The 26,198-nt window shown below is 40.0% G+C and overlaps 1 protein-coding gene across 7 annotated transcripts in view; it reads right to left on the minus strand.

The window, feature by feature from the left end:
• The window catches only part of LOC148020048 (uncharacterized), a 147,724-nt gene extending 121,811 nt beyond the window's left edge, over nucleotides 1-25,913 (minus strand). For 2 of the 7 annotated variants that reach the window (XM_087700881.1, XM_087700885.1), the window contains exons 1-2: nucleotides 25,557-25,913; nucleotides 19,775-19,871 (exon numbers count right to left, since the gene is read on the minus strand). In XM_087700881.1, the coding sequence (XP_087557007.1) occupies nucleotides 19,775-19,871; nucleotides 25,557-25,619 (160 nt within the window). In that variant the 5' untranslated portion in view covers nucleotides 25,620-25,913. The remainder of the gene's footprint in view (nucleotides 1-19,774; nucleotides 19,872-25,556) is intronic. The other 5 variants (XM_087700884.1, XM_087700883.1, XM_087700882.1 and 2 more) reach the window with 5 other exon arrangements.
• Nucleotides 25,914-26,198: the final 285 nt, after the last annotated feature.

Here is a 26,198-nt window from a genome sequence, read left to right on the forward strand (position 1 = left end):
GTTGATAGTCGATAGGTGCATGGGAGTCACAGGCAGGCTCTTGTGCAGGAGAGGCAGTCGACAAGAGTAAAGGGCAGTCGACTAGTTCGGGTTGCCGACTAGCGACGTTAGCGGACAAGAGCCACGCGACTAACGGGAGACTTCATGACTGCGCTGACAACTATCATGGCGACGACCAGTGGTGCGCTAGCCAACGTCTGCATTACACGCGACTAACGGGCGCTTGTTTTGCGCGACGGGATTGCAACGACGTGTTGACCGACGGGACCTGCGTGGCGCAAACAGGCAGTGTTAGCCTTGGCGGGTCAACGGGCCTGTCATCCAACCTTTTTTCCCTTCAAATTCTTTTTTGAAATTCCTCTTGGCCTAGAAATTTACGGCTTTTCCCAGATTTGGGGAATGTGATGCAGGACAAGCAAATTTGTCTCACAAATTGCAAGAATTTGTGAAATCTTGCATCCGACATTTGGGGCTTTTCATGTACATGCACAAATTGGGCTGAAATTTACCCAATTTCTTGACATTGATGCACATTGGACCCAGTGCAATTTGGGGCTTCTACTATTTGGGCAAAATCTATGCAGCATTTGGTCATTTTATGTACATGTAGGTTGAATTCCACCCAATTTGGACATCAACACTTCGTAAAATTTGGGGGTTTTGCTGAAATTGCTCTATTTTGGCAAAATTGGCCTATCCTATGCATGATAGAAAAAATGCAGATGTGTGGTTGATGCTTTGAGCACAAAATTTTGGGGCTTTTGACCGTTCCTGTCAAATTTTGTGCCCATGGGTACATGTACAACAGAAATTGCAGCTAATATCTAGGATTTCTCATGTAAGGTGATGCATATGCCCTTGGAACAACTGTAATCAATTGTGGAATGCTGTAGCACATGGTTTGGTGCTTTTGAAATTTTAATTACAGGTCTAAAATCTGTGCTTCAATGTGGTTATTTATTGCTGGTTGGTACTTCTTTGTAACTTGGTCACTTGGGTGATAGTTTTGAGCCTGCATTTGCTGTTTTTTTGTCACATTTGGGCTGAAAATCATGGCTGGCAGCAATGACAGCAGTAATCTGATGCACATAAAAAAGCTTGAAGGAGCACATAACTTTGCAGTTTGGCAAAAACAGTGCTACAATATCCTGTTGCAAAAGAAGCAGGCAAAGCCGATCAAAACACAAGGGGCAAAGCCCGCATATATGGAACAAGACAATTGGAATGAGTTAAATGAGCTTGCACGCTCAACCATAGAGCTATCAATTTCTGATGCCTTGCTGTTCAGCATTCAAGGTTTAGATTCTGCATATGCTATATGGACTAGACTGGAAGAACTGTATGCACAGAAGAGTGCTGCAAGCAAAGTGTATAAGCTGAAAAAGCTTATGGATTTGTGTATGAAAGAGGGTATAGCAATGTCTACTCACTTGAGTGAGTTTAACTCCATTTTCAGCTAGCTGGTTGCCTTGAAGTTCATGATTGATGAGGAATTTAAGGCTACTTTCTTGCTTTGCACTCTACCACAGAGTTGGGATACATTCATGACTACTATGAGCAATTCTAATGTGATCCTTTTGTATGCTAATGTCGAGAGTGCTCTACTTATGGAAGAAATAAATCGACAAAACAATGCATCCAGTAAGTCTTCCAATGCTTTGCATACTAGGGGCAGATCACAGCAAAAGGGCAAATATGATAGCAAGGGAGGCATTAAATCACGTGGCAAAGATGTTGAATGTCATCATTGTGGCAAGAAGGGTCACTTTAAACGTGATTGCTACAAATGGAAGAAAGAAAGGAAAAGGCAAGAAGATAGATGATAGCAAGGAAGAGAAGAAGGGCAGTCGGCCTAAGAAGAGCAGTGTAAAAATTGAAGAGGTGAATGTAGTCACTCATGACAGTGATAGTGGGAGTGACGTACTCTTTGTCTCTTCACACTTTGGTGCACATGCTTTACTTGCAGATACAGATGATGACATGCATACCTGGATTCTCGATTCAGGGGCTTCCTTTCATGTCACCCCTCATCGTGAGTGGTTCTCTGCCTATACAAGGGGTCGACATGGTGTTGTCCATCTTGGGGACAACTATGCATATGAGATTGCAGGTATTGGTAGTGTACAGTTACAGTTTCAGCATGGCTCTGTCTTTACACTTCAGCATGTATGGCATGTACCTCAGCTCAAGAAGAGCTTGATTAGCACAAAGCAGCTAGATGATGATGGTTTTCATACCACCTTTAGTAATGAAAAATGGAAGATCTGTAAGGGATCAAGAGTGATTGCCAGAGGTTGCAAGAGTGATACTTTGTATCCACTTCATGTATCTAGTGTGCATGACCATGTTGTTGCCGTGACTGAGCAGCCAAGTGTTTCTTTGTGGCATGGCCGGTTGGGACACATGAGTCAAACAAGAATGAAAGTGCTTTTTCGTTTGGGTTACTTGCCTTGTCTTCGTTATGCCGATTTTGAGCACTGTGATCATTGTATTTATGGCAAACATGCAAAGACATCCCATAAAAAGCCTCTTTCTTTGAAATCTTCTCCTCTAGAGTTGGTACATTCGGATGTATATCAAATACCAGGATTATCTTTAGAGGGAAAGAAATATTTTGTCACCTTTGTCAATGATGCTACACGAAAGGTATGAATTTACCCTATTTGTAGCAAGGATGAAGTGCTTGACAAGTTTTAAAAATTCTTGGCATTGGCTGAAAATCAGACAGATAAAACACTTCAGTGTCTTTGCTCTAATAATGGGTGGGAATATGTGTCCAAGGCCTTTCAGGGATTTTATGATAGCAAAGGGATAAAGAGGAAGCTCACTGCTCCTCATAATCCACCCCAAAATGGAGTTGCAGAGCGTATGAATCGGACCATACAAGATAAGGTCCGTACGATGCTCTCTCATGCTGCACTACCCCATGGTTTTTGGGCAGAGGCTATTATGATAGCCGTTCACTTAATTAATCGGTCACCAAACAGGTCTTTGGGGAGGGGGAGGGGGGAGAGTTCCCCAAGAAGCGTAGTCGAGCAAGCCACCTTCAGATACTCATCTGAAAGTGTTTGGCTGCGAGGCTTTTGTGCACATTCCTAAAGAAAAATGCAGCAAACTTGAGCCAAAGTCCTATAAATGCATTTTCCTAGGATATGGTGACGAGGGTGAAATGGAGTATAAATTATGGGATCCCAAGAAAAGAAAATACTACGTAGCAATGACGTTATCTTCCGGGAAGATCACATGCACAAACAGCCCGAAAAGACTGAGGAGATCCGTAGGGTTGTATTCCAGGAAAAAATACCTTTTGGACAACAAAATGTGCCCGCTGTACAGCAGCAAATACCTGCTGTAAATGAACCTGTAAATGCAGGAAATGATACTGGAAATTATCACCCAGCTATTGCCCATGATAATGAGCCACTACATGTGCAGGAACAGCTAGGATAGCAAGCTGTTAATACTGATTTGTAGGCTGAAATGCTAGGACAGCATGCTGAAAATGGAAATTTGCAGGAACAGCCAACAAACAATGACCATTGGATTAGGAGATCATCTAGGGCTACTAGACCACCTGACAAATTTGTTCCTGGTAAAAACAATGTGGCTGATTATGTCATGTTGACAGACTATGGTGAACCGTCTTGCTTCAAGGAAGCAATGGACAGATAGGACAGCAAGAAATGGTATAAAGCCATGTTGTCAGAGATGGAATCTCTTGAGAAAAATGGCACTTGGGACTTGGTGTAGTTGCCTAAGGGGCAGAAAACACTTCCATGCAAATGGGTTTACAAGATAAAGGTCACTTCTTGTTCCTCACCAAAGTACAAAGTAACATTGGTTGCAAAGAGGTACAAGCAGGAGCATGGAATTGACTTTGATGAGATTTTCTCTCCTGTAGTCAAGATGACTACATTGAGAACCATTTTGGGCTTCGTTGCAGTTGTATCACAACTCTATAGAAACACAATTTGTATCCTTTTTCATTAATTTGTCTATATAATGATTTATTAAATTTGTTTCCTTTGCACTAATTAGATATAAAGAAAAGTGCATTGGAACTGGCCACTGATGAGTGGTCACAGGTTATGGTGGACCCACGCGGTGGGTTAGAGAAAAGATAGTTCGCACTTCCACCTATATGGCCAATTGGGCGCCTCTGACCAGAACTCACGCATATCAGGGTTAGACTCGCACACAGAAAGGATTGATGCCTTGAAGTGTGGGCTAGCTCCGCCAGAACAGACAGTTACAATCAACAAGATGGCATGATCATGAAATGCTTGTACAATGTGCATGTGTGGGCTGAAAGCTTAAAATGCACATTTCTTTGCATAGGAAAGTCACATGAAGATTCTGATACCGTTTTTGCAATGTACACGGAAAAAGCTTTCATATGACACCCATATTGGGGGGGTCCCTAAATTTTAAGAGGTCCCTAAATTTTAGGAGCCTCGAATTAGCCTAAAAATGCTAGTCCTAAAACATAGGGATGACATTCTAAAAATAGTAAATTCTGTACCCTGACTGTGCTTACTAAATTTGGTTGTTTCTATTCTTGACAGTATTCAGCCCAAAAAGGAAGACCATAGAGAAGAGACAAGTGTCAAGACACTTGTCACACAAGTTTCCAAGTGTCCCACCACTTGTCACATCTCATGACATGTGGCTGGACACTTGCCTTGTGCTACTCCACTTTCCCCTTTTGTACTCGCTCTTCTCTCTCCTATAAATAAGAGCTCGTTTTTCTTCATTCAGCATCATTTTTCTTTGTTGTAAACTCATGTACAGCACCCACAGATAGCCAAAAACTGGCCCCATCCATCCCCATCATCATCCCCCACTTCTCCATTATCAAATTCCTCCATATTCCCTCTTCTATCACTGCTGTTTTACAGGACAGCAAGCCTGTAAATTCATTACAGCACCTCCTTCTCGAGCTTTTTCTTCCATTTTAGCAACAAGAAGCAAGCCCTATCCATGTACTGCTGATCAACGATGAAGAAAGGCTGATTTTCCCTCTTTCTTCTCTCATACTGTAAAGAAATCAGTTCTTATCATTGTATAATAGATATTGCATGTGTGTTTGTACATCTTTGCATGATCTTGTGAGAGTGAGAATTACTTCTCCTCACTCTCAGGTTGATTGTAACTGAGCTCTTCCCTAAGGAACTTGGGTTGAGCAAAAATACATTCCTTCGAGGGGGGAGGGGGGATTGTCCATCTTCAACCCTCAATCTTGTCTCCATTACTTTTACATTTTCATGGTTGTAATTTTGTGAGTAATTTTCATTTTCAGCTTTAAGTGTTCATTCTCTTTTATATTAAATCTCGAAAACAAGCGAATATCATAATTGTTAAGCATACTACGTTGTTCAGGGCGTTTACAAGTTGAGGATATGGAGCTTATACAGATGGATGTAAAGACTGCATTTTTACATGGTGATCTGCATGAGGACATATATATGCAGCAGCCTAAAGGTTTTGTTAAACAAGGGAAAGAAAAGATGATATGTAAACTCAAAAGGAGTTTGTATGGGCTGAAACAAGCACCAAGAGAATGGTATCATAAGTTTGATACATTCATGCAGTCCCAAGGCTTTCATAGAAGTCAAGTGGATCACTGCTTGTACACCAAGAAGGTAGCAGATGGCAGCCTGATTATCTTGGTTTTGTATGTTGATGACATGCTGATTGCTAGCAGGGATACTCATTCCTTGGATTCATTGAAGCACAGTCTTCATGGCAGCTTTGACATGAAGGATCTTGGTGATGCAAATCACATTCTTGACATGCGAATACTCAAAGATAGGTCAACAGGCTTACTCTATCTATCTCAGTAGGAGTATATCTCCAAGGTTTTGCAACGTTTCAATATGGAGGGGGGGAAAACAATTGAAGTTCCATTGCCTCCATATGTGAAACTCAGTGTAGAGGATAGCCCTACATCTAATGATGAGAAGGCTGAAATGGCCAAGATACCATATGCTTCAACTGTTGGCAGTTTGATGTATGCTATGGTTGCTACACGTCCTGACGTTGCCTTTTCAGTGGGAGTGGTTAACAGATACATGGCAACCCCTGGCAAGAAGCATTGGGATACAGCGAAAGGTATTATGAGATACCTCAAAGGCACAAAGGAGTTGTGCATCTGCTTTGGAAAGCAAAAGGCATCTATTGTTGGCTTTATGGATACAGACTATGCTGGTCATGCGGATTGCAAAAAGTCCACTTCTGGGTATGCGTTAACTTTCACAGGAGGAGCACTCTCTTGGATCTCCACGATACAAAAGTATGTTGCATTGTCTATTATAGAGACAGAGTATGTGGCTGCCACTAAGGCATGCAAGGAGGCTTTATGGCTTTCACGTCTCGTGGGAGAGCTTGGCATCACAGAGTTACCTCTTCTACATTGTGATAGTCAGAGTGCTATCATGCTAGCACGGAATCATGTCTTTCATGCAAAGACAAAGCACATACATGTGAAGTACCACTTCATTAGAGATGTACTTGACAGTAAGAGCATTGAGCTTGTCAAAGTGCATACAGATGATAATCCTGTAGACCTTCTCACGAAGGGTCTTCCAGCGGAGCGGTTTGCTCATTGCCGACAAATGATGGGAGTTGGATAGATATATGTATTTCAGGAGTTGGATAGATATATGTATTTCAGCTTTGTACATACCTAGACTTAGATGATTCTGTTTTCCTCTTAAGGTACATTTCCTTTAGGTGGGAGGTTGTTGGCAATAAAGGCCTCGTGTCTTTAAATATGCTGGAGTGTGAACACACCCTTAGCACTTGTACGTACACATATATATCTATCTAAAAACCTAAAGGTACACACTCATCATTGTACCTAAGGCATGTTCACTCTCTACTCTGCTCTATCTCACTCTCTCTGTCTCTCATTGCATGTAATGATTGACTGTCTCGATCTTCATGCCCAACCCGTCACTACATTTGTAAATATAGGCGGGCATGAGGAAGGAACAATGTAAATAGGAAGAGAATAAGAAAATAGGACAACCTAGGCTAAAATAGCCGGTCATGTAAAAAAGAAATGGGCGCCTAAGAGGAATAGGGCATGTATAGAAAGATAAAAAGTAAATGAAGAATATCATTCTTGTGTGTAGCCAAAAACTAGCTCTCATTTTCTTCTTTTTCTTGTTATTGCTTGTGCTTGTGCTTGAGAGGGGAAGTGTGAGGGAGTGAGTGTGTAAGGGTGAGAGACTATGGTGGAGAAGCTCTCCATCTCTTCCTCTCTTCTTATTCCCTTCTTTTCTCTTCTCTTGTCTCGCATGTGGCAATGGAGGTTGGAGCTTGGAGCTTGAGGATCGAGCTTGCTTGAGCTTACATGAAACGCTTGAAATAATAAGCGATCCATGGGTCTTAGCGGCGGTTGAGCGAGAGCTCCCACGATTTCATTCTCTCCTTGCAATTTGAACAAGGAGCAAGTTTCCAATTTTTTTCCTTTAGAGTTTGTCAAATATTAGTATGCACACATAATCCTCAGTGAATCACGAATGTAAAACAGTACTGACGAAAACCTGTAGTTTGATGCTTAGCATCCATATCAATACAAAATTTCATTAGTTTAAAAACATGCCATTGTTGCATAACAGTAAGGAACCAACCAACAATATCATAATAATAGATAAAAGCATGCCATCGTTGCCTTACAGTAAGGAATTGACCAATAGCATCACAAAAGTAGATAGAAGCATGCCATCATTGCATAACAATAAGGAACCAACTACCAACAGCATCACAATACTAGATAAAACCATGCCATCATTGCCTTATAGTAAAAAACCAACCAACAACATCACAACACTCCATAAAAGCATGCCATCATTACATAATAGTAAGAAACCAACCAACAACATCACAACAATAGATAATTAATGTGCTAAGTAGAAAGTCAAACCTACCCAAAAAAGGTGCACTTCAATATAGAGCAGTTAGTCTCCATCCCCCGCAAGCAACTTCATCTTATGTATACCTCTTGTTTGCCATGTTTCACACCTCCAAATATAACAACACAACTTAAACGAAGCATCTTAACCAAGTACTATAAGGATGATGAGAAAATTCAAAATACGAAAGTACTAAAAAGAGAAAAATAGCAACCAAGGGAATTTACTTAAGCATTCCTTATAGTCAAACGCAAATACACAATTGTGACATGCCCTCAAATTGTGCATAGCCACCATCATAAAGATGACTAATCAAGCTGAATCAACTACATCAGTTGATACAATGGGGTTATATGGCTCCATAGACCCCTCCGGTGTTGCTCAAAAATATTATCCACTCAAAAGGTTATAGTAATATTGCCCCTCCAGAGCCATCCAATAAGTGGAAAATACGTAGCACAATTCCCATCCGGCTGGTTTCTCAATGTCCTTGATAATCCGGAAAAGAAAACATTTAGTCAATCCCTTTACCAAGGGTCTCAATGATTGAAGACATCTGAGCTCATTAAAATGCCCGATAATATCAACCAAAATAAATCGCATCAACCCTAAATCTTTCAATGGTAGGATATGATTAAGAAGAAACATGTTTCAATTGGGCTTGAAGCAACTGCAACCCATCTTTGGCTCTTCTTCAAGCTTAACATGCTTTCAAAGATATCAATATTGTCATTGCAAAGGTTTTTAAATACACTAAGATAGCATCCAACAGGTTGCATGTAAGCAAAGAGTGCCATTATTTTTAGGATTACAATGTTCATCACAATGTTATACAACTTCTGTGACTTTTTCACCTCAAAGCTCAGGGTCGAGGGAAGAGGGGACAAAATTTGAATACCAAGAACCTCAAAAAAATAGGCTTACACTAGCACAATTGGATCATAGATAGTTTGGTTATAGTATAGCCACCAAAGTGTGTGTAGGTGAGTCTATCCAAATGGTTTTCAGCCCATGGTCCCCTACATGCCACAAGTGGTTCTAAGGTTAGTAGATCTAGTGGTAATATCACTTACAATTCCATCTAATATACACAAGTAAGAGCATTTGAGGCTGCAGGTTGCCAACTCTCTCTTTAGCACAAGGAGAGTATACAAATCTAGATAATCTCTCTCTAATTTATCCAACCAAGCCTTGATTTGAAAAAGTCCAACAAAAGATGAAGTAAGCAATGCTTTGAGGTCATATACCTGCTTCTCAAGCTCAATTTCTTGCACTTTTGGTTGTATTAAAATCTCTCCACTAGTTGAGATTCGGTGCCTTACTCATATCCTCGAAGCCAAAAGAGTTTTATGGCTTGTAGCTCTCTTCTCAAGAGCTCTCTGCACAATACTCATTGGTAAGGAATTAATTTTAGTTGTTCTAAACTCCAAAGTCCGTGTTCCACCTGGGGTGTATTCTATAGGGATATCCTCTAAGCTTTTTGCAAATGATACGATTGGAAATGAAGCAAAGAATAGAATAAAATTTTACGGAGGAGACAGAGAAGAGGTTGAGATAGCTTCCATAGCGAAGAGGTCTACACACAGTTGAAGAAAAAAAATGTATGTTTATCTTCTTACTAAGGAAGTATTGAACCTTCTTTTACTTTGGATCTTAAAGCAAGGAAAAGTTTAAGTGCTTTTTACCTTGGATCTTGAAAGGAAAGTTTAGGTGAACATAGTCTTTTCAAAATTTCAAGATATGTGCTCTCTCAAAAAGTATTAAACCTATTTTGCCCTTGGATCTTGAATCCAAGGCAAAATTTAGGTCAATATAGTAGTCTTTTGCTTTTGATGGAATATTTTTTTATTCTTTACCACTTGATAATTATTAAGCAGCAACTTTAACAAACTATAGAAATACGCAAGATCGTATAAAAGTTTAATTGCCTTGAGATTCCTAAGGAATTTCTCGCTTTCTTCTCAAGTGTTTGTCTTTCTCATGTGCCCACCTCATGTCTCCATTCAAACATCATCCCCCAACATTATAGCCCATATCATAATCGATAACACACCCTCCTCGATCACATTCCATTGGCCACCCATTTTGCCGCATCAAAGGACGTGCAAAGGAAGAGTCATGCGCATGTATACACACACACACAAGGATCACACGTGTATATATTTATATCTAATACGTATACATACACACACACACACACACATACACGAGAAAGTAAGATACTCTGATCTCTTCTTTGGTGCAGAAGATAGAAAGCTCGAGAGCGGATAGTTTATGGAGCAAGAAAAAAGAGAAGAGGAGGGAGGGAGGGACATGCTTGTAGATAGATGAGAGAGAGAGAGAGAGAGAGAGAGAGAAAAGAATCTCTAGTGATTCTTGCTAATGAACCATTAAGCACAAGCAACAGCATATTCTAGAAAGAACCACTTGGTAGAGAATTATTAGCGCATTCTTTTGCATGATCCTTTGACCTCAACTCCATCATGAAATTCCATATAGGTGGAATGATAATATGCATGGGCGTGGCCCTTTTGTGCAAGTTGTATGGACATTTTCCAACAAGAGAGTGAGTATAACAAAGGCTTCTAGCAAGTAATGAGCTTGCTAGAAAGGCATTTCGTGAGAGTTGAAGCAGGCATGCACTCTACAGATATTAACATAGCATCTCTCTCCCTCTCTCTCTCTCCCCTAAACACTATTCAATTTCCTTTTTGTATTGTTACAGCCCGTGGTCATAGCTAAACCAACCTATAGACTACTTGGCAAGATAATGACAGCTCCACACCCACTACTGCATGGAGGCTACCTCACAGAGAGGATACACACTCATAACGTTTGGGAGTAATTCTAGAGCTCTTTCGCAAGCCCAATCTGCTTTCCAACACACACACACACACACACACACACACACACACACACACGCAAGCTTATCTACTTTCCTATCAAACCACGGATCAAAACACGGGGAAAGTTTTAATTGGATGCTCAACAAACACTAGATAAGACTTGAATGAGCTTGCATGCATGAAATGTGATGCTTGAAGTGATTGAAAGTGTTATTGAGCATGTGATAGTAGGCAAAATGCTTATTTGGAGAGTGAAGAATGACTCTTTGAGCTTGTGACAAGGTTTTGGAGCATATAGGAGAGTAGATAACCGTGTGTGTGTATGTTGAAAAGCACGTTGGGCTTGCGAAAGAGCTCTAGAATCACTCTAAAGGTTATGAGTGCATTCCTTCTCTATGAGGTAGCCTCCATGCAGTAGTCGGGTATACAATCGCTAGTGTAGAACCAAACTTGGATTGCCATTATCTTGCCAGGTAGTCCATAGGATCGTTTAGCTACGACCGCAGTAGTCTCGTAACAGTACGAAAAGAAAATTGAATAGTGTTTATGGGTGAGAGAGAGAGAGGGAGAGAGATGCTATGCTAACATCTATAGAATGCATGCCCTACTTCAACTCTCACGAAATGCATTTTTAGCAAGCTCTTTACTTGCTAGAAACCTTCATCATACTCACTCTCTTTATCGGAAACTATCCACACAACTTGTGCAAAAGGGCTACACCCAAGCATATCATCATTCCACCCATGTAGAATTTCATGGAGCTAAGATCAAAGGATCATGCATAAGAATAAGCTAATAATTCGATACCAAGTGGTTCTTTCTAGAATGTGTTGTTGTTTGTGCTTAGTGATTCATTAGCATGCATACAATTTCAAGAGCCTCAAATGAAGCTCTAGCTCTTCAACACTTTGGTCACACCAACACTTATGTATGGGGCTTCCATATGGGGATCAAGCCTCTACCACACAAGAAGAGCCACACAGGATTAGCAACTACCTAGGGGAGAGGAGATATATAAGGGGTGGAGTAGATGGAGAGACCCCTAGTACTCATGATCCCGGGCTATAAAAGGAAGACCCCTCTAATGCCATCGTCAATCTATCTTTCACCCAGTTAGAGTTTTTTTCAACTACCCTAAGCTCTTCGCCTATTATCTGTCTGGATCGCCATCTAAGATTCACAGTGAAAGCGCATGGGTGGACAGAGCTATCTTTGTATCAATTCATTTGAAATTAAAGCAATCTCTGTTCTTCACATATTTGTTGTATGTACTCTACTCCTTAGATTATGTCCGCTATGCCATGTAATTTCTACACAATGTAAAATCTACATGTAGCAAGGAAAAATAAGCTGTCTATCACGAAACTAGGTGAGTTACCCTATTTGTCCCCCCAAATGTGACCAAAACGTTTTGAGGCCGAAATGTTTCTGTTTCAGGCAACTATGGCTAAAGAAGAGATCAAAGTATTTATGTGTGTGTGTGTGTGTGTGTGTGTGTGTATAAGATATATATACATACATGTATGCATTCTTTTGTATGTATGTGTATATGCATATGCATGCACACGACTCTTCCTTTCCATCCTTTGTGATGGGGCAAAATGGGTAGCAAATGGAACCTGATTGAGAAGCGTGTATTATTGATATAATGTTGGGGAATGATACGTGAATGGATGCATGAGACAGACGCATGGATAGATGCATGAGTAAGACAAGATAGGAGAGGGAAACAAACACTTAAGAAGGAAGTAAGAGATTCCTTAGAAATTTCAAGGCTACTGAACTTTTTTAAGATCTTGCGTATTTCTATAGTTTTTCCAACTTACTGCTTAGTAATTACCAAGTGGTAAAAAATAAAAATATTTTCTATCCAAAGCAAAAGACTACTACATTTATCTAAGCTTTGCCTTGGCTTCAAGATCCGACGGAAAAGTAGGTTTAATACTTTCTTGGCAAGCACGTACCTTGGAATTTTAAAAAAACTACGTTTATCCAGACTTTACTTTCAAGATCCACAGAAAAAAGCACCTAAATGTTTCATTGCTTCAAAATCCAAAGTAAAAAAAGTTCAATACTTTCCCTGCAAGAAGATACACTTACATTTTCTTTCTTCAACTCTGTGCCTACCTCTTTGCCATGGAAGCTGTCTCAACTCCTTCTCCGCCTCCTCCATTAGATTCTATTCTATTCTTTGCTTCCTATCGTATCGTACCATCTGTAAAAAGCTTGGAGGATATCCCTACAAGAGACACCCCATGTGGAACATGGACTATAGAGTTTAGAACAAGTGAAATTGATTCTTTATCAATAGGTGATGCACAAAGAGCTCTTGAGAACAAAGCTATAAGCCATAAAACTCTTTTGGCTTCCAGGATATAAGCAAGGCACTGAATCTCAACCAATGGAGAGATTATAAAGCGACCAAAAGTACAACAAACTAAGCTTAAGAAGAAGGTACACAACCTCAAAGTACTACTCACTTCATCTTTTGTTGAACTTTCCCAAATCAAGGCTCTCGATTGAACAAATTGGAGGTAGCTAATCCAGATTTGTATACTCCCCTTGCTCTGAACAAAGAGTTGGCAGCCCACCAACCTCGTATACTCTTGCTGTTAGCAAAGTATGTCAGCTCATATGTGAGTCTGAGCATGTATTATGGGTGGGCACACTATGTAGACATTTTAGGCATTTTTATTGTGTAGCATTTTATACTTTATGGCATTTATTGGTGCCAGTCGACCAGCATTAAATGCTGACCGACCTTACATATTTTATGACATTATTAATGCCTATATATTCTAGACTCCTCCTCCTAAGTCAATCGATTCACCACCTGGAGGTCCCGTGGAGAGAGGTGCCGGTGCCCACCCAGCCGGTGACTCACTGTTGTATGTGACAGTCTCATGTCTGATATATGGATTCCATTTCCCGAGCATACATCTGAGTTCTCATCTGTATTGTGTTCTTTCTTTCCCTTTCTCTTTTGTCTTGTGTTTCAACAGTTAATTACAACATATGTTTACGCTTCCATTGCTGCTCCACTTCTGACATGGTATCAAATTTCAAGATTTGTGCTCATGCTGTGTTTTCTTGCTGATTTTAGGACTATTTTTACCCTTGTTGATCAGGTGACTACTGCTCCATACAGGCAATCTGTTTTACTTGCATTTTCTGCAGATTTTCCATCAACTGCTGTCTACCGCCCCTCTGTTGCTTGTGTTTTCAGTTTTCCGACTCTTGCTACTTTCAGCCTATTTGTGGCAATATTCAGCCTGCATTTTCTGCAGATTTTCCATCAACTGCTGTCTACCGCCCCTCTGTTGCTTGTGTTTTCAGTTTTCCGACTCTTGCAACTTTCAGCCTATTTGTGGCAATATTCAGCCTGCATTTTGGCGTTCCTAACTCCTTCCTGGCTGGGCGACTGTAACTTCAAGCTGTCTTTGCTGTTTTTGGCAGTTTTTTGACCGATTTCTTGATTTTTTGCAGTAGCTTTTGTCTTCTTTTGGTCAGATTTTGGGTTATATTGTACATGAACTCTTGTTTTTTGCAGTCTGTGCTCATGTTTTATCTGTGTTCCCTCTCCAAATACCTTCCTTTCTCTACTTCTCTTCTGAATCCTCTACAAATGGCTCCTTCAACCATGAGGAAGCAGTGCTTACATGGAATTCGGATGATGCCCGTGCTTACTCGGCCTTACTTTGGTGTATTTCCAAAGAAGTCCTACCGGCGGTCACCTCCTACAGGACAGCTTTAGACGTATGGTCGAAGTTGCAATTGATGTACAAGGCTCCTTTCATCATGAAGGCCGTTACTCTCTATGGCCAGCTCTAGCAACTAAAGTTTGAAACCAAAGATATGATCCAATCATTCCTCCTTCGAGTTACCCAGATCCAGGACCAGCTTCGGACTATGCAGTCTGCCCTATCAGAGGCACATCTTGTTGGTGCAGTACTCTACAAGCTTCCTCAGGAGTTTGATGGAGTGGCAAATGCTTTACGGGCGCAGACATCTACAACTCATGTCAATTTTCTTCATATGTCCTCGATGTTGCTTGAGCATGAGGCGACTTTGCGACTACAAGGGCGGCTTCCGTCACATTATGGAGGTTCAGGTGAGGCTCTTACAACTTCAAAGAGGGGTTCGAAGACAAAGAAGTCAAAGGCCCAGTGTTACCACTGTGGCAAGAAGGGCCATTTGTAGGACTACAAAGAGTTAGTGGCTTCCAGAAAGAAAAAGAAGCAGAAGATAAAGCGGGATGCAGACTCCTCCAACGAGTCATCATTTGCCTTAGATTCCGACTCCGATCCTCCAGCCTAGGCAAAGTCCAAGGCGCAGAAGGGATCCTCTTCTTCATATCGTGGGAAGGGCTTGGTGGCCCCTTCCTCAGCTACTTTCTAGTGGTGGTGATGAAATCATCCCTCATGACTCTCCAGTGCCAGAGAGGGAGTGTGAGAGGGTGGTGAGATGGAGCAGTCGCACCTCATCTATAGTTCTTACACATACACAGAATCCAAAGAGGGACGTCCTTGACACATCAACCAAAGTCTAGCAAGTTTAAATCCTGGAGCTTGGATTAACATCCAGGTTCATGATGGGATGGTTACTTAATAGAGAGCAGGTGGCTTTCGTCAGGAGCTTACATGAGAGGACACTTTGACGCTCTGGCCAAAGAAGGGGAATCCATGGTCATTTATGCGCTGTGGCATTGGTGACAAGATGCTATATCAGCGGCATTGTTGACAAACATTAAGAGCTACTACGATCTTCTCTATCTTCAGGAGAGCTGGTATGATCGATATCGACATCAGGTTCTCTCCAAGGCACCTTGGTGGTGGCTTAACCACCCATTGCCTCAATATCCATGGGTCTACTCGGTGGTTCTCTATTGTATGGACTCTAATGAGTCCTTTATTATTGTACCATTGTATTGTATCAAATCACCCATGATCTGAGAGAGGATGTTAGCAGAGTATGTCAGCTCATGTGTGAGTCTGAGCATGTATTATGGGCGGGCACATTATGTAGATATTTTAGGTATTTTTTTGTGTAGCATTTCATGCTTTATGGTATTTATTGTTGCCAGTCAAGTAGTATTAAATGTTGGCCGACCTGACATATTTTATGGCATTATTCATGCCTATATATTCTAGGCTCCTCCTCCTCAGTCAGTCAATTTACCACCTAAAGGTCCTGTGGAGAGAGGAGCCGGTGCCGGTGCCAGTGCCAGTGCGCATGCAACCAATGACTCACTGTTGTATGTGACAGTCTCGTGTCTGATATATGGACTCCATTTCCTAAGCATACATCTGTGTTCTCATCTATATTGTGTTCTTTCTTTCCCTTTCTCTTTTGTCTTGTGTTTCAACAATTTATTACAACATGTGTTTACACTTCCATTGCTGCTCCACTTCTGACACTTGCTTGTATACATTAGATGGAATTATGAGTGATATTACTAGCAGAGCTACTGACCTTGAACCACTTGTGGCACCTAGGGGACCGTCGACTAAAGAACCTTTGGATAGACTCACCTGCACAAACTTTTGGTGGCTATACTACAACCAAGCCATTACAATCAAATCATTTATGATACAACTATGCCACTGCAACCTATTTTTCTGAGGTTCATGGTATTCAGATTCTGTCCCCTCCTCCCTTGACCTTGAGCTTTGAGGTGAAAAAGTCGTAGAAGTTGTACAACATCACGGTGAACATTGCAATCCCAAAAGTGATGGTACCCATTGAAGACAAAGTCTTTGCTTATATGCAACGTGCTGAAGTTTTTAGTCTTCACACTATAATTAGATGTTATTTCAGCATACTTAAGAACCTTTGCAATGACAATATTCATATGTTTGAAAGGATGTTAAGCTTCAAAAAGAGCAAAAGATGAGTTGCAGTTGGTCCAAACCCAATTGCAAATGTATTTCTTCTTGATCATACCCTACAAATAAAAGATTTTGAGTTGATGAAGTTCGTTTTTATTAATATTGTTGAACATCTTGATGAGCTCGAATGTCTTGAGCCTTCAAGGCCCCTGGTAAAGGCATTAACTAAATGTTTTTTGCCTCAAGTTATCAAGAACATTGAGAAACCAGCCAGATGGGAATTGTGCTACGCATTTCCCACCTATTGGATGGCTCCAAAGAAGAAATACTACTACAACCATTTGAGTAGACAATATTTTCGAGCAACACTGATGGAATCTATGGAGCCGTAGAATCCCATTGTATCAACAGATATAGTTGATTCAGCTTGATTAATCATCTTCACCATGGTAAATGTGCATGATTTGAGGGCATACCGTAGTTGTGTGTTTGCACTTAACTATAAGAAATGCTTTGGTAAATTTCCTTGGCTGTTTTTTTTTTCTCTTTCTAGTACTTTCATGTTTTGAATCTGCTACTCATCCCTGTAGTACTTAGTTGAGCTGCTTCGCTCAAATTGTGTTGTCATATTTGGAGTTGTGGAATTCGGCAAACAAGAGGTATACATAAGATGAAGTTGCTAGTAGGGGATGGAGACTAGTTGCTCTATATTGAAGTGCATCGTTTTTGGGTAGGCCTGACAACCTACTTAGCAAATCAATTATCTACTGTTGTGATATTATTAATTGATTCCTTATTGTTATGTAACGATGGTATGCTTTTATCTACCGTTGTGATATTGTTGGTTGGTTTCTTATTGTAAGATAACGATGGTATGGTTTTATCTATTGTTGTGATGCTATTGGTTGGTTTCTTATTGTTATGCAACGATGGCATGCTTTTATCTATTGTTGTGATCTCGTTGGTTGGTTCCTTACTGTTATGCAATGATGGCATACATCTAAACTGGTTAAATTCTGTAATGCTATGGATGTTAAGGACCAAACTAGAGGTTTACGTTAATATTGTTTTGCATCCATGATTCACTGAGGATTATGTGTACATGATAATATCTGGTAAACTCTGGAAAAAAAATTTTGAAAACTTGCTCGTTCAAATTGCAAGGAGAAAATGAACTCAAGACAAGATTTTTAGTATTCGTGTCAGGCCTTAGTGTTGTACATTGGCATGTGGTAATCACGAATATGTTGAAGAATGTCCAGCACTAATTTGTAACTACTTAGATTATGCTAGTAGGACTAGTTAACACAAATTTTTCTCCTGCTAGATGAAATTATCAAGACATAGCTTGTGAATCTCTGAAGTACCTTAGTAAAATCCTTACATCTTGAAAATTGTCAGTTTTGATTCATCATAACTTAATTGTTACTATGATTTATCCTATGGTAATACTTACTATTATAATCTGTCAAGGTTCATACAAAGTGGTACAACATTCGTACCATTCTACACGCATATATCGTTTTGGTGCAAAAGACCTTATGTATTCCACTTGTTAAAATAGTCTATCTTTTCAAGAGTATAATTCTTTACTATTTACATGCTTTATAACACTCTTCTCGTTGATAAGAACTGGCATGAGCCTATTGGTTTTTGTAGGACCTATGCCTCGTAAGTACTATGTTTCAAATCCTGGCTAGGTTGTGGATTTTTTAAAATTAAATGACACTATCATATGTCATGAACATTAGCTAGGTCCAAAATCATTGCGATCGAGCTAGAAGTTTACTTGGGCAAGCTGCAAGCCAAGATGGATTCTTCAAATCAATGAAAAATTCTGCTTTGAACTAAACACGATATTCTGATTTTTTTTCTATGTTGAACAAAAACATTGAAAGTGGGATATATGTTGATATAGTAAAAATGGTCTTATTTGAGATTTTCTTGTACCGATGCAAATAGCCTGTCTTTCTTGTTTATCCTACTATAACTACAATAATCACCTATATTTTTGTATGTTTTTATCTGAACTATGCATGATGGGACAGCCATGATCTTTCAACTGCACTTTGGTTGTATAGTCTTATCACTGACTTCCGTGTGTTGCAATTTTTTACTATGCTTTTGTATATTTTCGTCTAGCACTACACGAGCTTATAGGTAGATTGTATAGTCGTACAATTGACAACCTTGAACTTATAACTACACTATGATCATATAGTCTTGTTGACTACCATATGCTACACTTTTCTCTATGGATGAGATATAGACTTTTCTTGGATCTATCAAAGGTGAGTAGTACCTATACAAATCTACGTCAAGCAATGCCTAAAACATCTGCACTGAATCTTATTTGTTAAAGAATTATTAAAACTTACAAATAGTAAGAATTATGGATTAACATATTCTTATGGTGATTTAATGCTTGGGCTGCTCAAATAAACCAATAATAATAATAAAGAAAATTTCCTCATATGTTAGACAACTTATTTATGATAGAAATTCAATCACTACTCTAAATCGATCAATCATAATATTGTTCTAGTAGAAATTAGCCTGCCCTAGAAGACTATACATGAAGTCTAGCCCTTTTAGTACCACCATACTCAAACATATAAAGGTGTCAAAACTCAATTGGAGGTAATAATCTAGACTTAACACGATTACGAAGAAGTTACGTCTTTTGGACTAGTAACTAAGGTTATATATGAAACTTTAGCAAGTGGATATAGGCTGATCTGCTAACCATTTATGTTTGATTGGCAAGCTCTCTCAAGCTTGTGGTCTGTTCCATAACACAAAATGCTAGTAGACTAATTTAGAGCTTTCTAGTGTGTATAGTTGTGTTGGTAACCATTCATCATTAGCCAGAAAGTTCTATTGCGCTTATAATCTATTCCATCCATTGTCTATAGTAGGACATGACATGTTGGTAGAGCATTTGGAGTATTTGTAGTTGTCATGCTTATGGTTGAGTATATGTTGTTAACTTAACTCTTTTTGCCTATGACATTTATACTCAATTGTAACAGTCTCTTTTCACTGAGGTTCATTTTTTTTAGAAGTGGTATACTTAGCAAGCTTGAATTACATGTACTTGCACTATTTTTCTTTACTTACTATCCACATAGTAAACTAGATGTGTCATTAATAACAAGTGTGGGGAAACCATGAGGCCTACCTTCTAACCTTGATAAATTATGTGCTAGCAAATGTGTGATGCTGATGTTGACAAGTAACAACTTCCCACTTTGTGCTAGCGAATGTTGGATGGTATCCTTAATAGTACAAAAAAATGTAAAATTTTGCATTTAGGCAAAAATATGACTTCAAAAATTGAAATTTAGGTAAAATTACTAGAAAAAGAAAGTATAATTATCACCAAGACTACTGACTACTATCATTATGTCTTACCAATTATATATATTTGCCAAGCTGACAAGGATGGGAGGGTAGGGCCGAGAAGTGGTAGTGGGGTGAAAGAAAGGGAGACCAAGGGATGGGGCATTGAAGCACCACGCCATATAGGGCAAGGATAGAGGTCTCAAGTGTAGTGATGTATCATCATCCATGGCAAACATTAACCATGAAGCACATGTATGGTGAGCATTCTGTGTTTTTTTTATTCATAGAGGGGAGGGACGGGAGGGGAGGGGAGGGGGGAGGGGGGAGGGAGGCAAGGAGAGAGAGGTAAGGGAAAGTCGGTCGAGGGAGCATATCTCCTTTTTTTAAAACGTTTTACAGAAAATATTAGTCTCCTTCATTTATACTTTTAAGATTAGAATTGCAAATATATTTGTCAAATACATTTTGGGTGGGCATATTTCCAACATCTGCTAAAGAGCTCGGAAAGGTTTTGAAAAAACAAAAACTCATCTCCTTCATCTATCCTTTTAGATTGGGATTGTAATAAGTATACTTACATTTTTTGTGGGCAGCTTGCAACAATAGTTTGGAAACATCTTGCAAAAGAATTCAACCCCTTTAGCTATCCTTCAAAATTAGGATTGCAGCGATTTCAATTTCAAACTCCATCTCATTATTCAATCCAAAGACTTTAGCTGATTACTCAAAGGTACTACTAGGATATTTTTTAACAATAATTTAATTCAATATATCTAAATTGGATTGCATGTAGATGCTTCAATGACTAAGTCTCTGATTGACTTGTTTACAAATGTGAGAACCTAGAAGAAATTCACCGAATACTTCATGATGTTCAACAAAGATATAGTTTCTTCCAATACACTAACTGCAAGATACACCTAGAATAAGAATGCTTATTATAGGGCTTACATATTATTGATTTTTTCTAGATTGAAGTAATTAGTCAACTTCAGATTTAAGACCTTAAGATAATGATTATTATTATTGTGTTATCTGATGCTTCTGTCATCATACACATAAGATGAAGACCAACACATGTATTATCATTATAAGATCTGAGCATACTCAATATCAAACTCTCTCTTAGTATACTCAATAGCAAATTTGGTAGAAGAATTCATTGCATTTGTATCAACTCTCTTGTTTAAGAATCAAAGTTTGGCATCTAATATCAAAGTCAACCTTTAACATCTAGAATCACCACAAGTAGGTTGCACTATTTGGATTCACTATAGGCAACATCTAGGATCACTCTAGGTATTTAGAATTGAAGTCAATATATGGGATCATTGCAAGCAACATCTGGTATCATTGCAAGTATTTGGGACCTTAAAGTTAGCATTTGGCATAACTACAAGGCCCAAGTAGAATTTGGGATCATTATATAGGGTTACTAAGTAGCATAAGAAATATGAATGCCATGCATCATTCAAATGATAGCATAGGCTCTATGACTATAGGTTTATTTCAAATGAGCAAGTTTGATTTTGAATAAAAATACAATACTTTTTAACACTTTTGGAACGGCAAGCCTTGGATCATAGGCATGCATTTGCATAATGCTAGTCTTCAAGGCCAAGGGATTACTCAATACCCAAGTTTACCAAGGGTGTACTATTTAGAATTACAGTAGGTCATTTCTTGTACTACAATAGTAGATTTAATGCGTTGATCAGCTAGGCTATAGCATTGATATTAGAAAGGATTTGCACTAACAATAGAAAGATTTGTTATATTATAAGTCACAATAGAAAGAAGAGATGTAAGCAAGTCCTTCATCAATGCACTAGAAAGGTTTGCTTTGATGAGCTAGGATACAACATTGATGTAACTGCTTGATGATGACATATTGGAGGCCCATGATTCCCAAGTAGCCAGCATTGATAGTAAAGGATGCCCTAGCTACTGAGAAGATGGTACCCCTCACAAGTGATGATAGCTAGCAGCTTGATGATAGCATACTAGAGGTCCAGGATATGGTGCCCTAGTAGGCAACATTCACAATGAGGATACCCACCAGTACTTAGAAGAGATCGTCTCCAATCTCCCTTACTTTAAATAAGCACACCATGTGAAAAAATGCTCTAAACACAAAACCAATTGTACAACAAAGCACAAACTTATAACACATCACACAAATAGGGTTATGGTAACTCAGAGACAACGAACATAGTGAATACTGAAGTAAATCAATACAGAATATACAATGCTCATGCAACAAACAAATTGTACATGGAAGGAATACTAAACCTCGAACTCTCATGTCTCAAAGACCGAGGCAGAGATAATGAGCTAGAGAGTATGCCATACTCTGAACGGATCCCAAGACACAACAAGGTAGCCTCCCAGGCTCGAACACTAGCAAACGCAATTGTGGAAGATGGATCTAATACAGCTAGGCAACGAGGAAAGAGAATATGCAGCAAACGCAAGTACCTCGAGGTGGAGATCAGCATGGGCGGCAACAAAAGGATGCAAACACAAGCTCTAGGTATCAGTGGAAAGACAAGTGGCAGCAAAGAGAGAAGGTCGCTAGGCTAAGGATGGTGTTGCCAATCAGCAAATGCATAAGCTAGATCAATTGGTGATTGCACAGCAAGGTGGAGGCAGCAAAACACATGCCAATGTATGGGTACAAGGTTGGGACAACTTCATCTGAGATATCCTCTGCAAACAAGGTGTGGGCAGCAAAGCTTTAGCAGCAGCAAACTGCAAACACAAGATTGAGAGAGTGGAGGGAAGAATACCTATTTATAGAAAATTTGGATTCTCAATCCTCTCCCACTTAACTCTCTCAAACCATCTTTTAGGGTTTTTACATAAAATAAGTATGTTTGGGGGCCGTTTAAGTGGCTAATCAACATGTAATTCATTTTTTAGCTCAACACCCCCTCTCAAACCCAAAATAGGGCTAGAAAAGTAGTCTAGCCTAAATTTTATTTTTATCCCAAGGCATCCCACCCCAAAGCAACCAAGGCATCAAACAAAAGATACACGTTGGCTGCCCACTTGTCTACCAAGAATATGGAGGCAATGGTTATCTTACCAAGGGAGTTCAAGTGGTCACCCCAAAGAGTCGAGGGCATCAAACAAAGAGTGCACGTCGACTGCCCGACGGCCTACCACATCCTACAAAGCTAGATAGAACCACAAATAACCTTCTTCTTTTTTCCAAATAATGAATAAATAATATATAGATATCAGCCAATCAAGTATCAAATAGCCAAAAGATTTTTCTGAAGAGAGTTTTAAACCCAAGTCCTTCACAAAACAAGCAAAACTAGCTCTCACACTACTAGGTAAGTGCCTAAAGATTCATCTAAGTATGTAAAGCAATATATAGTGGGTATATGGAGAAGCCCGAAAAAAAAACAATAAGCTAGAAAGACAAGTAAAGCAAGCAAGCAAGCATAGAGAAATTATTTACTTGCCCAACCGCCCTTGTACAGTCATGTCATCCTAGCAGTGCAGATGAAAATACAATGTTCAAAATATACAATAAAGACAATGTCTGAATAAAAAACTGTAAGCATCACCACTCTCACGATCAAGAGAATAAGGTGCCCCCTCTCCAAGTGAAAGGGAAAGTAAAGAGGCTTCCCCTTCTCACTATCAAATAGTGAAATGAGAAGTAAGCATCCCCTCTCTCCCCAAGATGTCGATGTCGGTGGGAAAAAGGAGAAGCACCCAAAGAAGAAGCGTGTGCATACATGTCTAGCTGAAAACCTGTGAAATGAATGACCTTCAAGGTTATCTCAAAAAAGGCAATGACTGGTCCATGCTCCACCAAAAGGTGCAACCGTGAAAAGGAGTACCGAACTATCCAAGTCTTTCCTTCGAGCAAAGCAATAAATCCTAAAGAAGTAAATGTCAACTTGTAAAGAGAAGCAAAAACAACTACATAAGGTCATAAAATATCCAAACTTCAACTTCAATGCAAAGTACAAGGGGGTGCAACATACAAATGTGATAGGACTCCTACTACCAAAAGATAGGTACACTAAGAATCTAGGAAAGTAAACGAAAAAATATGCAACAGAAAAGAGAAGACAAACTAGAGCGTGTCCTACAAGGATCGAGTGACGTGTAGGTGGGAGGGGTACACGGATCATGGTCAATAGCATTGAAGACTAAATTGCAAGCAGGCTCCACATTCTGTTGGTGGACCGCAAGGTCTCTAGAGAAAGTAAACTCAAGTGCTTCTAGCTACACACTCAAAGGAGAGGGCAACTCAGAACGAGAAGGGGACTTGTCAAGTCTGTCCTCAAGGGAAACAACAAGTGCCCAAAGATAACTAAAGTCCAAAACACTAGAATGGATAGACATTTCTAACAACTCCTTAGATGTTGGGGGGGCAAAGGAGTCAACTACCATGTGAGCAATTGGTCTACCCTACCATCTCGGCTATGTAGGGGGGTCAGGAGAGCCCTCACCTGATATGCTTGAAAAGGGAGTCTTGGGCGAACTGCCTTTAGCCTTTAAACGGCGCTCATTATCAAAGTGACCAACCTTTTGACAACATTGACAATACCTACTTTTCTTTGGTACATTCTGCCATCCAAGTTTAAGATTTAACTAGAAAGTTTTTTACGACTCACTAGCTTGTTTTTTATTTGGATTTTGACTTGAAGTTTGAGTTTGCTTATCCTTCCCTTACTGCCCCTTCTAAGAAGATGTAACAAAGGCTCCCTCTGTAGACGATGCTCTAGCTCTATGAAACTGATCAGACAACCAAGCGTAACACGATAGTTGACACTCAAATTCAAAGAACATGGGCATGTCTAGCTATGAGATCACTTGTTGCACAAAGTCAAAGTACTTCCCTGGTAACTTGTTTAAGAACAACTTGACTTAGTCATCAAGAGACTTAACAGCCCTAGTAGCGGAGAACTCGGTGACAAGACTCTAATATTTTAAGAACAATCACCAAGGTGCAACAACACGACAAAAAGAAACAGGTATGCCAACAATGCAGCAGACATGACTAGCTTCCACCACCACCTTTCTCTCGCTACTAACCCTCTTGCGCAATCACTCACGTTGATCACAGGCCTCAACAGCACCATCTACATCAACACTGGACACCCACGAGAGATTCTCCAGGGATGAACAATCAATAGACAACTTACAAGGGGGAGTTGTGCAATCGTTTGTGGCACGTTTGCCAAAAAAAAGCACACGTGGACCTATCAGAGGTGAAGCACGACGGGCTCCATAGCCAAGAGCTCCAAGCTTCCGTGGCTTGTGGGCACACTATTGTATGAGCATTGAGTTAAGTGATGAGCATTTCTCCTCTCTCGCAAGCTCTCCATTGATTCTCTCCCTTTCTTGTGTGCGTAGGTGTATGCGTGTGACATGTTTGTGCATGCATGTGTGTGCATCTGAGAGAGGTGATCTCTCCATTGTTGCATGTATTGCATTGTGTGTGAGTAGACTGTGTCGATTAGCTTGTGTAGACAAGTGTGTGCACAGCAGTGGCACACCTCCAAGCACTAGCTGGGTTACATTCTGTAACGTTTTAACGTAAAATTAAAACGAAAAGGAAAAAAGAAATCAAAAACGGCCGCCAATGTCACCTTCAGCACTGTCGTCATCACGTCTGTTGTGCGATGTATCTTGAAAGCAGCGCAATCATCCATCACAACGCGATCCTCAGCAAAGATCGTGTGAAAGGCAGGAGTAATCTCCAAACTCGATTTACAAACGAACAGCTTGCACGCGTTAAGAAAACCTCCCCTTGGCTTAAGTCTATATAAAGCCTTAGGGGGATAATTAGTTAGGGAAGGCGCTGACCGTTTATCCTAAGGCGCCGCCATGAGAGAGAGAGAGGAATTGGGCCATAGATGGAGAGATAGAAAGAGAGTTAGAGAAGAGATATTGGGGTTCAAGGAGAGGGAAATAGAGAGAGGAAGAAGAGTAGGGATGGAAAGAAGAAGAGAAGGGTAGTGGGAGGGTACAAGGGAGGAGAGAGAGAGAGAGAGAGGGAGAATTAAATGAAAAGGGAGAATAAGAGGTAGAGGGAGAAAGGGCAAGGAAGAAAGAAGAAGAAGGAGAGGAGGAAGTTAGGAAGCTAAACATGGATCGTAAGGGTTGACCACCAGGCATGGAGATACCCTAGCTTAAGTACTTCAATGTTCTCTTCGCCTAGAATTACCTACCCGGCGCAATTCACTACCTCCATTCATCATCCTACTCTTATCACATCACCCATAAGAGCA

Source organism: Lygodium microphyllum, chromosome 19 (genome assembly GCF_053477565.2).
Source record: "Lygodium microphyllum isolate KBCC chromosome 19, Lygodium_microphyllum_v1.1.10, whole genome shotgun sequence".
Taxonomy (NCBI): domain Eukaryota; kingdom Viridiplantae; phylum Streptophyta; class Polypodiopsida; order Schizaeales; family Lygodiaceae; genus Lygodium; species Lygodium microphyllum.